This window comes from Cetorhinus maximus, chromosome 13 (genome assembly GCF_964194155.1).
Source record: "Cetorhinus maximus chromosome 13, sCetMax3.hap1.1, whole genome shotgun sequence".
Lineage (NCBI taxonomy): Eukaryota > Metazoa > Chordata > Chondrichthyes > Lamniformes > Cetorhinidae > Cetorhinus > Cetorhinus maximus.
The window spans coordinates 70,220,491-70,233,297 of record NC_135891.1 but is presented as its reverse complement, the minus strand read 5'-3'; the positions used below and the strand labels follow the sequence as shown (position 1 = coordinate 70,233,297).

The 12,807-nt window shown below is 45.2% G+C and overlaps 2 protein-coding genes across 2 annotated transcripts in view; both read right to left on the bottom strand.

The window, feature by feature from the left end:
* Window positions 1-12,807, bottom strand: part of eapp (e2f-associated phosphoprotein) — a 503,058-nt gene that overhangs the window by 32,168 nt on the left and 458,083 nt on the right. The gene's annotated exons all lie outside the window — the stretch shown is intronic.
* Window positions 1-12,807, bottom strand: part of pltp (phospholipid transfer protein) — an 86,644-nt gene that overhangs the window by 56,384 nt on the left and 17,453 nt on the right. The window contains exons 3-7 of the mRNA XM_078554722.1: window positions 6,695-6,818; window positions 4,546-4,645; window positions 4,330-4,458; window positions 1,539-1,694; window positions 392-455 (exon numbers count right to left, since the gene is read on the bottom strand). Coding sequence (XP_078410848.1) covers window positions 392-455; window positions 1,539-1,694; window positions 4,330-4,458; window positions 4,546-4,645; window positions 6,695-6,818 — 573 coding nt within the window. The remainder of the gene's footprint in view (window positions 1-391; window positions 456-1,538; window positions 1,695-4,329; window positions 4,459-4,545; window positions 4,646-6,694; window positions 6,819-12,807) is intronic.

The window sequence follows — 12,807 nt, the reverse complement described above, 5'->3', positions numbered from 1 at the left end:
AATCTCCTCCAGCCCCACATCCCTCAGAAATATTGGAGCTCCTCTAATTCTGGACTCTCAGCATCCCTGATATTAATGGGTCCACCGTTGGCAGCTATGCCATTAGCTGCCTGGGTTGCAAGCTCTGGAAATCCCTCTCTAAACCTCTCCACCTCTCTCTCCTTCTTTAAGAAGCTGCTTAAAACCTACCTCTTTGATGAAGCTTTTGGCCTTCAGCCCTAACATTGCCTTATCTGGCTTGTATGAAATTTTAATTTACAATGAAGCACCTTGTGGTGTTTTATAACATAAAGGGCACAATCTGTTGCTGTTGTTGTCCTCCAGCAATTTTGATGTTTATTCCTGCCTGCCCTCAGGAGTATCTGTGCTGTGCTGATCACCTGAGAATTACCTGCTGGTTTATGAGGAATCGCAAACCAGTTGTTAGAATTCCCGAGAATATTTCATAAAAGCCCCTGCAAAAAAGAGGACAGTTGTGTGAGGTACAGAACATTTTGTGAATCACTCGGTGTAATTAAGGTCACACACACTTTGGAGAAACTCCACTGCGTGACCAGGAGCCTTGGCAAAAGGAACAGGATTGTATTTGGGGCTGAAAACAGGTGGAACCATTTGTTGTCCAAAATACCCATCAGTGTTAAACTGCATAAAAAAAGTTTAAGCCATAATTGTTTATATTAAATTTCATCTGCCATTGATTTTCCCACAATCCTATTGTGTCAAACTCATTTTTTTAATTTTCTGGGGTGGTTTAAGAGTTGCAACTTTCTCTTTCTACTTTGGTTTTGTCTGTGAATTTGACCAGCTTGAATGAAAGATTGTATCTCACTTTCTATATTCCCCCCCCCGGTTTGTGTGGGTCTCACTTTCTACCTTGCCTCCTGGATATGGAACAGGATGTAATGATGAATTTATTTAAAATCTCTGTAAAATCACAATTAGAGCAGTGTGTGAAGTTTGGACAACAATGGATATACAACGGATAGAAGGTGGTGCAGATTCAATGGGTCACTGACATTATGAGGAAATACAACTGCAAAGAAAGACAAAACATTTGTGTTTGTTTTATTCAAGCAGGAGATTAAGAAGCAATTTATCAGATGTTTAAAATGGTTCAGGATGGGGATAGCATATTTAAAGATGAGAGTTCTGGAGCTAGGGGACAGCGACATAATATTAAATTTAAGAGACTGAGAACAGAGAGAGAGAAAATTGTTTTTTTAATGCAGAGGATTGTGAGGCTGTAGAAAGTTGGTGGTTGAAGTAGAAACCATGGCAACATTAAGACTAGGTTCAAGAGGTGGATGAGGGAAAAGGAAATAGATACAGGAACATGGTGAGTCCATGGGATTGGGATCGTGCTGATACGGAGAATAAGTAACAACACAGACTGGGTGGGCTCCATAGGGTGATTCCATGTTGCAGCTTCAGTATGTCAACTCTATGTAATGTGACACTTGTCTCACAGTAAAGGCTGCTATTCTACTATTCTCACCCATGTCCTTGCTGCACAGTTCACAAGAAAGAGAGATCATTACCTGAAGTTTCCGGTAAACCTTGCATACATTCTTGCGATTGAAGCTGTGCAGGACAACTTGCTTATCTTCAGCTGTCCAGATTGGCTCTTGGACAAATCCAACACTGTCCAGATGCTAGCTCCTTCGGCAGAGGCATTAATCTGACCGGCATCCTGACTGGAAAAGATAACGTTTCAGTGATGAAGGATTGAATGGCAGCCCCTGGTCATCTGCTCCTCCCTGACCCCAGGTTGACCCCAGCTACCCCCTCCTGACCCTGGAAACCCTCCAAACCCTAATAACCATCCCAACCCCTGTTCACCCCAACCTAACTCCTGGTGACCCCAGACCCCTGATCTGACCATTGGTGACCTCCTCAACCTCTAGTCACCTGTACCTCCTGACCCTTGATCGCCTAACACACAAACCCTGATCACCTTCTTGACCCCTGATCAGCCCCTTTGACCCCTGGTCACCCTCTCCAGCCCCTGGTAAACCCTAATGGCCCCTGATCACCCTTTCCCACCCTTGATCAATCGCCCTCCCCAACCCCCGGGAGCTTCACTGATTATCCAGATTTCAGTCCTCTTTACGATACATTTGGGAAGGAATTTTTGCCATTTGCCATGGTGAGACTGTGGAAGGAGACAGTCCATTGGGGAAGAAGAAGGAATTGGAGAGCTGGGAAAGAGGAGCCAGGTTTGTTTTCAGTCAGAAACCCTCCTGTGGTGGGAAACTGATTAAAGTTCAGCTTTTCGTGGGGGTGAGTCCTTAGTTGATAAGGGGACGGTTTCCTGCCCATTCAGAGTCAGTGGGGGTGGGATTGGATGTGGGTCAGGTGAATTGTGGGACTCATTTAGACACCCCATGGCAGCCATCACTGAGGCTGCTGGTTGCCCCAAGAGAGAGATTTGTGATTTGTACCAAAACCTTCCACAACACCAGAGGAGAGTGAGATATCACAGGAGACCTGGCACCCGGGGAAGGGCTGTCCTTTGCTTCAGTGTTGCCGACTGAATCTATTGCAGTAGGCCTTGAGGGGAAGGAGGGGGGACCTCTTCCCAGGGGGTGACAGGAGGAGGTCACCTCATTATGCAGCAGGAGTACCTCTCTGTTCACCATCATCTCCCTCCACCTCCAGTTCTCCTCTTCTCTCAATTTCTTCTTCTTCCCCAATGGACTGTCTCCTTCCACAGTCTCACCATCCTCAAGGTCCACACCTCTCTGGAGGGTTATGTTAAGGAGAGCACAGCACCACCACAATGACTAGGGCTCTTGGAGGAGGGTATTGCAGGACATCACCCAACCAGTCCAGCCACTGGACCCAGTGCCCTCTGAGTCTGCGATGCCCTATCCGTGGTGAATCTGGTGTAATGCCCTGGCATGTGCAGCTGCCTGTGAAAGGCCACAGAGATCCCGCACTGAGCACAGATTCCTCTGACCATCTGCCTAGAGAGTCACAATCTGCTTCGCCACTGGTTTTCAGTCATGTCCAGGTAGCTTTGCCTCTGCCTGTAGATCCTGGGCTCTGGGTGGCATCTCCTTCTCTTTTGTGCCCTCACCCGTCCTCCTTTGGCCTCCTGATACCCAGGGCTCTGCCTTTCCAATGGAGGCTGCTGCTCAAATGGCCTTGACTTCTGAGGGCGCAGGCCCCATTTCCAGCTAAGCTCTTCCTGATGCTCAGGTGAAAGACTGCTCCAATGGCCTTGTGATGCCAGGAAGATGAGACCCTGCTGAACTGGCAGAGTTGTGCAATGCTGACTCCCCTCCTGACATGTGATGAGCTGCTGCAAGAAAAGTTCGCCCTTTAACCTATGGTCAGCCATTACACTTACCTTTTCAAACTTTTCTGGCCTCTCTCTGACATGCTCCTGAATTGCTGCATGCCTGACTTCAGCTGGTCTGAGGCAGTAAGTTCTTAAACACAGGCCTCCTCAAGTCAAAAAACTTCAGAAAGACAGGATTTTAACAAGAACTTAACTATCTTGTTTGACCTCAATAGGAGTGTGGCAAGTTCACAGGCCCATCTTCCCTCCTCCTGTCGCGGGACCAGAACTGAGGTGCAATTTCTCCATTGCCATTTCTCCCAGCAGCCTGCCTCCATTCCAGCCTGATTCAGGCCACCTAAATCCAGTCCCAGGAGTCACAGCTCCTGGAATTCCAACTATTTCCACACTGCAATATCCCACAAACACCAATGTGACCTAAACAGATCATCAGTTTTCATGAGATTGGTGGAAGTGTAGGTATTAGTTGGGATATTGGGTTACCTCCCCTGTTCCTCTTCAAAATTCTGCAGTAGGACTTTTACATCCACCTGAGTGTGTAGACAGGCCTCGGTTTAACAATTCATCTGAAAAACAGGTGCTCTGCCAGTGCAGCACTCCCTCAGTACTAGATTGAAGAGTTAGACTGGATCATGTGCTCACAGTGACACACATATACACACACTCATGCACATATATGTACACATACACCTACAGAGAGAGACACACACATATATGCACACACGCACACACACCTACAGAGAGAGACACACACATACATGCACACACACACACCTACAGAGAGAGACACACACATACATGCACACACGCACACACACACATACACACATATACACACACTCATGCTGTTTGTTAAGTGAAGTTGAAAGATCTCCCTGTTCATTAAATTGACCAAAAGTGTTAACTTTAATTTCCCAGTGATTTAGGCAACACCTTAACAACCAAAACATCTTCAGTGACACAAGAACATGTGGTTCAAATGGCCTGAGGTAAAGGGTATGATACAAAGAGAGAGAGAGACTCACATCAGCCAGTACAACATGTTCCTCTGGAAAGTGACGCTGATTGATGAGTTCTTCACTTCGAATTGTAGCCCAGCTTCAGGGTAGAAGCTTAGAGAAGCAGTCGAGAGATCCAGGTCAGTGATTTTCACTCTGTGCAATGTCAACATAGTGAGCTCAGTGATACTGACACCAATAAAACAATATCAGGAATGCAGCAAGACGCAGGCAGCCTCTTACCCACTGATAGAATAGTGGAATGGCCCTTCCTTCCCAGATAAATCCGCGATGGAGATATTTTCTAGCTCTTCAGCAACAAACTTCAGTCCTTCAGATCGAACTTCAGAGAACAGAAACATATTCAGAAGGGTTTCTCAATTATGGTCATTTAGTTTATGGCAAAGTATTTGCCCTGACTTATTCTATTCATATTTATACTATTTAATATAATTAGGAATGAAGTGAGACTTACCCCAACCCATTATAATGTGTGTGTGCGTGTGTGTGTGTGTGGTGTGTGTGCGTATATATATGTGTGTGTGCGTGTGCATATGTATGTGTGTGTCTCTCTCTGTAGGTGTGTGTGCGTATATATATATGTGCATGAGTGTGTGTATATGTGTGTGGTGTGTGTGTGTGCATGTATATATGTGTGTGTGTGTGTATGCATGTATGTGTGTGTCTCTCTCTGTAGGTGTGTGTGTATATATATGTGCATGAATATGTGTATGTGTGTGTGTGTGCGTGTATATATGTGTGTGTGCGTGTGTGCATATATGTGTGTGTCTCTCTCTGTAGGTGTATGTGTACATATATGTGCATGAGTGTGTGTATGTGTGTATGTATGCAGTGTGTGTGTGCATGTATATATGTGTGTGTGCGTGTGTGTATGTATGTGTGTGTCTCTGTTGGCGTGTGTATATATATGTGCATGAGTATATGTATATGTGTGTGTGTGTGTTAAATTGCCTTCTGAGTGAAATGACTTTTTTTTAAACATTGTAGAAAAGTTATGAATGAATTACTTTTTTTTTTACACATCCTACTGTCACTATAGTGTTCATTGGTTCTATACAACGTATAGTGGGTCAATGGGCATGGAGGTGCCATAGCTTGACATGGGGGGGTGAGGTTGGGGGCATGGGATGGCATGGATGGGGCATAGGGAGTATGTGCTGGGCGAGGGGGTGAGAAGGGTGAAGGCTGGACTGTCTTTCTGTTTTTATTGTAACTGGGACGGAGACCCACAGCAAAGAGGTGGGCCTTTTAAACAGCCTGACTCCACACCCAGCAGCCCCTGTGGTTGCCTTTGCACTTCTTTCCAGGTTGGCTGCATCCTCCCCCCAGCTCCAGCAATGAAGATCCCAGCTTTTCTGGCACTTTCTCCTGAGGCAGGCAGGCTGAGCTGGGAATTTTTCCGACACCCAGTAACAGTCTCAAGGATTAAAATCCAGGCTATTGTGTCTTTACAGGGGCTGTATTTTTAGTCAATTCACTCACAGGACAAAAGCATTTATTGCCCATCCCTTATTGGCCTTGAGAAGGTGGTGGTGAACTGTCTTCTTGATATAGTCCAGGCAGTGTAGGTACAGCCACAGTGCTGTTAGGAGGGGAGTTCCAATTGTGTGTGTACAGGAGCTGAGAGTGTGTGTGTGTGAGAATGTATGCAGGGATTATGTGTATGTGTGTGTGAGAGAGAGAGACAGAGAGGGGGAGACAGAAAGAGAAAGTGTGTGTGTGAGCGAGAGAGAGAGAGAGTGTGTGTGTGTGAGAGAGGAGGTGTGTGTGTGCATGTGTGAGAGAGAGACAGAGAGAGAGGGGGAGACAGAAAGAGAAGGTGCGTGTGTGTGAGAGAGAAAGGGAGGGAGGGAGGGGGGAGACAGAGAGAGAGAGAGAAAGGGTGTGTGTGTGAGAGAGTGTGTGTGAGAAAGAGTGTGTGTGAGGGGGGAGGTGTGTTTGTGTGTGTGTGAGAGAGAGAGAATGAGGTGGGTGTGTGTGGGAGATGTGTGAGAGGTGTGTGAGAGAGACAGAGAGGTGTGTGTGTGTGTGTGTGAGAGAGAGAGGTTTGTGAGTGTGAGTGTGAAACAGAGAGGTGTGTGTGTGATCTGACAAATGGAAACATGGAGCTGTGGGTGGATTTTCCAGTCGTGATGTCACAGGAGAGATTATTCACAAGCTTGCCAATGTTTACCAGTTTGCTAACCCCACAGGGTGATAGAGAGTGAGTGCAGAGACAGGTCTCTCCCAAGCCTATCCAATTATTGGTTGTTTAATCACTGTACTTTCACTTTCATTCACCTGGTCTCAAAACCCATTTTAAAATAAGTTTGTTTATTTTATAAGGAGCAGTCCCCTTGGCCCAGGATTTAGGTTCTCAGGAGAATCTTACTCAGTCTCAGTCCTTGGGATGTGATGCGAATCCTGCAGGCGGGTTTGGTGCTCACTGTTGTGTTCAGTCCGATCAGCAGGAGTGCGCAGCCAAGGAGCCAGCCTGCCATGATGTCACACAGTGCCTGTAGAACAAGAACCCCAGTATGTTCAATACCATCGTCGCCATGGCAATGGGCAGCACAACCATTATAGAACCAATCATCGCCGTCACCATGGTGACTACCATCCTGCTGATGAGCTGGAACAGTCCTTTGTTTATAAAGGGAATTTCACTGCAACTAAACTCTGAACTGCTGTTGAAAAGAACAGTTCTGAAGATGAAGCATGAGGAGGCCATTCAGCCCCTCGAAGCTGTTACACATGAACAGGAGGAGGCCATTCAGCCCCTCAAGGCCGTTACACAGGAACAGGAGGAGACCATTCAGCTCCCTTGAGCCTGTAACACAGAAACAGGAGAAGGCCATTCAGCCCCTCGAGCCTGTTACACAGGAACAAGGTGAGGCCATTCAGCCCCTCGAGCCTGTTACACAAGAGCAAGAGGAGGCCATTCAATTCCTCAAGCCTGTTATGCAGGAACAGGAGGAGGCAATTCAGCACCTCTAGCCTGTTACACAGGAACAGGAGGAGGTCATTCAGTCCCTGAAGCCTGTTAAAATAGGGAAGTCTTGTTACCACTGTTCAGGGTGTTGGTGAGGCTACACCTGGAGTACTGTGTACAGTTTTGGTCCCTGTATTTAAGAAAGGATATAGTGGCAATGGAGGCTGTTCAAAAGAGATTCACTAGGCTGATTCCTGGGCTCAAGGGGTTGACTTATCAAGAATGGCTAAACAGGTTAGGGCCTTTATTCATTAGAGTTTAGAAGAATGAGGGATTGATCTTATTGAAACATACAAGATTCTGAGGGGGCTTGACAGGGTAGATATTGAGAAGATGTTTCCACTATGGGGGTATCTTGAACGAGGAGACATAGTTATATAGAATAAGGGAACACTTATTTAAAACTGAGATGTGAAGGAATTTCTTCTCTCAGAGGGTAGTGAATGTCTGGAATTCTCTATCCCAGAGAGTTTTGGAGGCTAGATCACTGAAAGTATTTAAAGAGGAGGTAGATAGGTTTTTTAAATATTGGGGCGTTGAGGGCTATAAGGAGCTGGCATGAAAGAGGAGTTGAGGCCTGGCGCAGATCAGCCATGATCTTATTGAATGGCAAGGCAGGCTTGAGAGGCCGAATGGCCTACTCCTGCTCCTATGTTTTATATTCTTAACTTTTTACGTTACGCAGGAACAGCAGGAGGCCATTCAGCCCCTCGAGCCTGTTACACAGGAACAGGAGGAGGCCATTCAGCCCCTCGAGCCTGTTACGCAGGAACAGGAGGAGGCCATTCAGCCCCTCGAGCCTGTTACACAGGAACAGGGTGAGGCCATTCAGCCCCTCGAGCCTGTTACACAGGAACAGGAGGAGGCCATTCAGCCCCTTGAGCCTGTTACACAGGAACAGGAGGAGGACATTCAGCCCCTCGAACCTCATACACAGGAACAGGAGGAGGCCAGTCAGCCCCTCAAGCCTGTTACACAGGAACAGGAGGTGGCCATTCAGCCCCTCGAGCCTGTTACACAGGAACAGGAGGAGGCCAATCAACCCCTCTAGCCTGTTACGCAGGAACAGGAGGCCATTCAGCCCCTTGCACCTGTTACGCAGGGACAGGAGGAGGCCATTCAGCCCCTCGAGCCTGTTACACAGGAACAGGATATTCAGCCCCTCGAACCTCATGCACAGGAACAGGAGGAGGCCATTTAGCCCCTCAAGCCAGTTGCACAGGAACAGGAGGATGACATTCAGCCCCTCGAACCTATTACACAGGAACAGGAGGAGGCCATTCAGCCCCTCAAGCCTATAACACATGAACAGGAGGAGGCCATTCAGTCCTTCAGTCATGTCTCTCATTGATGAATCACAAGGTTTTGGATTCAAGTCCCACTCCTGGGTTGAGCACACAACCTAATGTTGACACTCCAGTGCAGTATTGAGGAAGCTTTGCACTGTTGGAGGTGCTGTCTTTTGGATGAGACATTAAATTGAGGCCTGTCTACCCTCTCAGGTGGCTGTGAAAGATCACACAACACTGTTACAAAGATGAGCAGAGGAGTTCTCACCAGATTCTTGGCCAATAATCATCACAAAACCAGGTGATCGGATCATTATCACATTCGTGTTTGTGGGATCTTGCTGTGTGCAAATCGGCTGCTGTGTTTCCTACAACAGTGTCTATACTTCAAAAAACACTTCATTACTTCATTGGCTGTGAGCGTTTTGGGACGTCCTGTGGTTGTTCAAGGTGCTACAGAAATACAAGTTTGCCTTTTCCTTTTCTCAGGCCTGTTCGTCATTCAATTCGATCATTGGCTGGTTTGGATCTCAACTCCGTTTACCCACCTTTATTCATTATCCTTTCATATCCTTATGTAACAAAGATCTGTCAATCTCTGTCAATGAAAGCTCCAAATTATCTTCAGTTTCCCTAATTATTTTGTAGGAGAGAGTTCCAGATTTCCACTATCTGAGATGTGAATATTCAAAACATCATTCTCAATGGTCTAACTGGGGAATGGGCAGATAGAAGTAGAAAAGAGGAATAAGATGCCAAGCAGGGTAGATAAGGGGGAACCAGTAGATGTAATACATTTGGATTTCCAAAAGCCATTCAATAAGGTACCGCACATAAGGCTACTTAATAAGATAAGAGCCCATTGTGTTGGGGTAGTATATTAGCATGGATAGAGGATTGGTTAACTAATAGAAGACAGAGAGTTGGGATAAGGGGAGCATTTTCAGGATGGCAACCTGTGGCTAGTGGAGTGCCACAGGGATCAGTGCTGGGGCCACAATTATTTACAATATATATTAATGACTTAGATGAGGGAAGTGAATGTACTATCGCCAAGTTTGGGAATGACACAATAATAGGTGGGAAGGCAAGTGGTGAGGATGATGCAAGGAGTTTACAGAGGGATATAGATAGGTTAAGTGAGTGGGCAAAAACTTGGCAGATGGAATATAATGTGGAAAAATGTGAGGTTATGCACTTTGGCAGGAAGAATAGAGGAGCTGAATATTATTTAAATGGAGAAAAACTGCAGAAAGCTGCAGCACAGAGGGATTTGGTGATCCTCGTGCATGAATCCCAAAAAGCTAACACACAAGTTCAATGGGTAATAGGGAAGGCAAATGGAATGTTGGCCTTTATTTCAAAGGGAATGGAGTATAAAAATAAGGAAGTCTTGCTAAAACTATACAAGGCACTAGTTAGACCACACCTAGAATACTGTAAACAGTTCTGGTCCCCTTATCTAAGGAAAGATATACTGGTATTAGAGGCAGTCCAGAGAAGGTTCACTAGGTTGATCCTGGGTATGGAGGGATTTTCTTATGAGGAGAGGTTGAGTAGGTTGAGCCTGCACTCATTGGAGTTTAGAAGAATGAGAGGTGACCTTATTGAAACATATAAAGATTCTTAGGGGGCTTGACAGGGTAGATGTTGAGAGGTTATTTCCTCTTGTGGGAGAGCCTAGAACCAGAGGGCATAACCTCAGGGTAAGGGGTCACCCATTTAAGACAGAGATGAGGAGGAATTTCTTCTCTCAGAGGGCATTCAATCTGTGGAATTCTTTACCACAGAGGGCTGTAGAGACTGGGTTGTTAAGTGTATTCAAAGTTGAGATAGACAGATTTTTAATCAGTAAGGGAATCAAAGGTTATGGGGAAAAGACAGGAAAGTGGAGTTGAGGATTATCAAAGCAGCCATGATCTCACTGAATGGCGGAGCAGACTCGATTGACCAAATGGCCTCCTTCTGTTCCTACGTCTTATGGTCTTATGCATAAAGTGAGAGTGTTGGACAGTACTAGAGAAGGGAGTAGTTTATATTACATAGGAGCAGACTGAGAAAGACCATGAGGAACAGGTTTCTAATGCATCTATGTAATTGCACAAAGTATAATGAATAAGGTTGGTGAGCTACAAGCTCAAACAACCGTGTGGGAGTATGATGCAGTGGCAATATTGGAAATGTGGCTTAAAAATGGCGAGGGCTTAGTGCTTAAATCTTCTAGAATATAAAGTGTTTAAAAAAGATAGGGAAGGTGAAAGGGGAGGTGGAGCTTGCAGTGCTGATGAGGGAAGGCATTGCCTTGACGGAAAGAGAGGATGTTCTTGAGAGGGCAAGGGCAGGATCCACCTGGTTAAAGTTGTGAAGCAAAAAAAGGCAAGATCACACAACAAGGGGAGTATTCTTTTGATCACACGACAGGGAGTATTCTTTTGATCACACGACAGGGAGTATTCTTTTGATCACATGACAGGGAGTATTCTTTTGATCACACGACAGGGAGTATTCTTTTGATCACACGACAGGGAGTATTCTTTTGATCACACGACATGGAGTATTCTTTTGATCACGTGATGGGAAGTATTCTTTTGATCACACAACATGGAGTATTCTTTTGATCACATGATGGGAAGTATTCTTTTGATCACACGACAGGGAGTATTCTTTTGATCACACGACGGGGAGTATTCTTTTGATCACACGACAGGGAGTATTCTTTTGATCATACGACAGGGAGTATTCTTTTGATCACACGACAGGGAGTATTCTTTTTATCACACAACATGGAGTATTCTTTTGATCACATGATGGGAAGTATTCTTTTGATCACACAACATGGAGTATTCTTTTGATCACATGATGGGAAGTATTCTTTTGATCACACAACATGGAGTATTCTTTTGATCACATGATGGGAAGTATTCTTTTGATCACATGATGGGAAGTATTCTTTTGATCACATGACAGGGAGTATTCTTTTGATCACACAACGGGGAGTATTCTTTTGATCACGCGGCAGGGAGTATTCTTTTGATCACACGGCAGGGAGTATTCTTTTGATCACACGACAGGGAGTATTCTTTTGATCACACGACGGGGAGTATTCTTTTGATCACACAACGGGGAGTATTCGTTTGATCACACGATGGGGAGTATTCGTTTGATCACACGACGGGGAGTATTCTTGTGATCAGATGACAGGGCGTGTTCTATAGATCACACGACGGAGAGTATTATATAGATCACACCACTGGGGGTAGTCTATAGATCACACTACTGGGGTAGTCTATAGATCACACTGTTGGGGGTAGTCTATGGATCGCACTATGGGGGGTAGTCTATAGATCACACTATCAGGGGTAGTCTATAGATCACACTATCAGGGGTAGTCTATAGATCACAATATTGGGGGTAGTCTATAGGTCACACTATTGAGGGTAGTCTATAGATCACAATATTGGGGGTAGTCTATAGATCACAATATTGGGGGTAGTCTATAGATCACACTATTGGGGGTAGTCTATAGATCACACTATTAGGGGTAGTTTATAGATCACACCACTGGGGGTAGTCTATAGATCACACTATTGGGGGTAGTCTATAGATCACACCACTGGGGGTAGTCTATAGATCACACTATTGGGGATAGTCTGAAGATCACACTATTGGGGATAGTCTATTGATCGATAGGTCTCCTAATAGTGAGAGTGTGGAGCAAATCTGTAGGGAAATCACAGAGATGTCTTCTGTTCTTCCTGATATAGATATTAATGACCAGGCTTTAGTGTAATGTGTGCAATTTCAAAATTTGGAAACATTGTTAACTGTGAGGAGAACAGTGTAGAACTTCAAAAGGACATGGACAAGTTGGTGGAATAGGCGAATAGGTGGCAGATGAAATTTAATGAAGAGAATTCATTTTTGAAGTGATTCATTTTGGTAGAAAGAACATGGAGAGACAATATAAAATAAAAGCTACAACTCTAAAGGGGGTGCAAGAGCAGAGGAACCTGGGTGTAAATGTAGATAAATCATTGAAGGTGGCAGGACAGGTTGAGAATGCAGTTAATAAAGCATAGAGTATCCTGGGCTTTATTAATAGAGGCATAGAGTACAAGAGCAAGGAGGTTATACTAAACTTGTATAGAACACTGGTTCAGCCTTAGGTGGAATATTGTGTCCAGTTCTGGCCTTAACACTTTAGGAAGGGTGTGAAGACAGTAG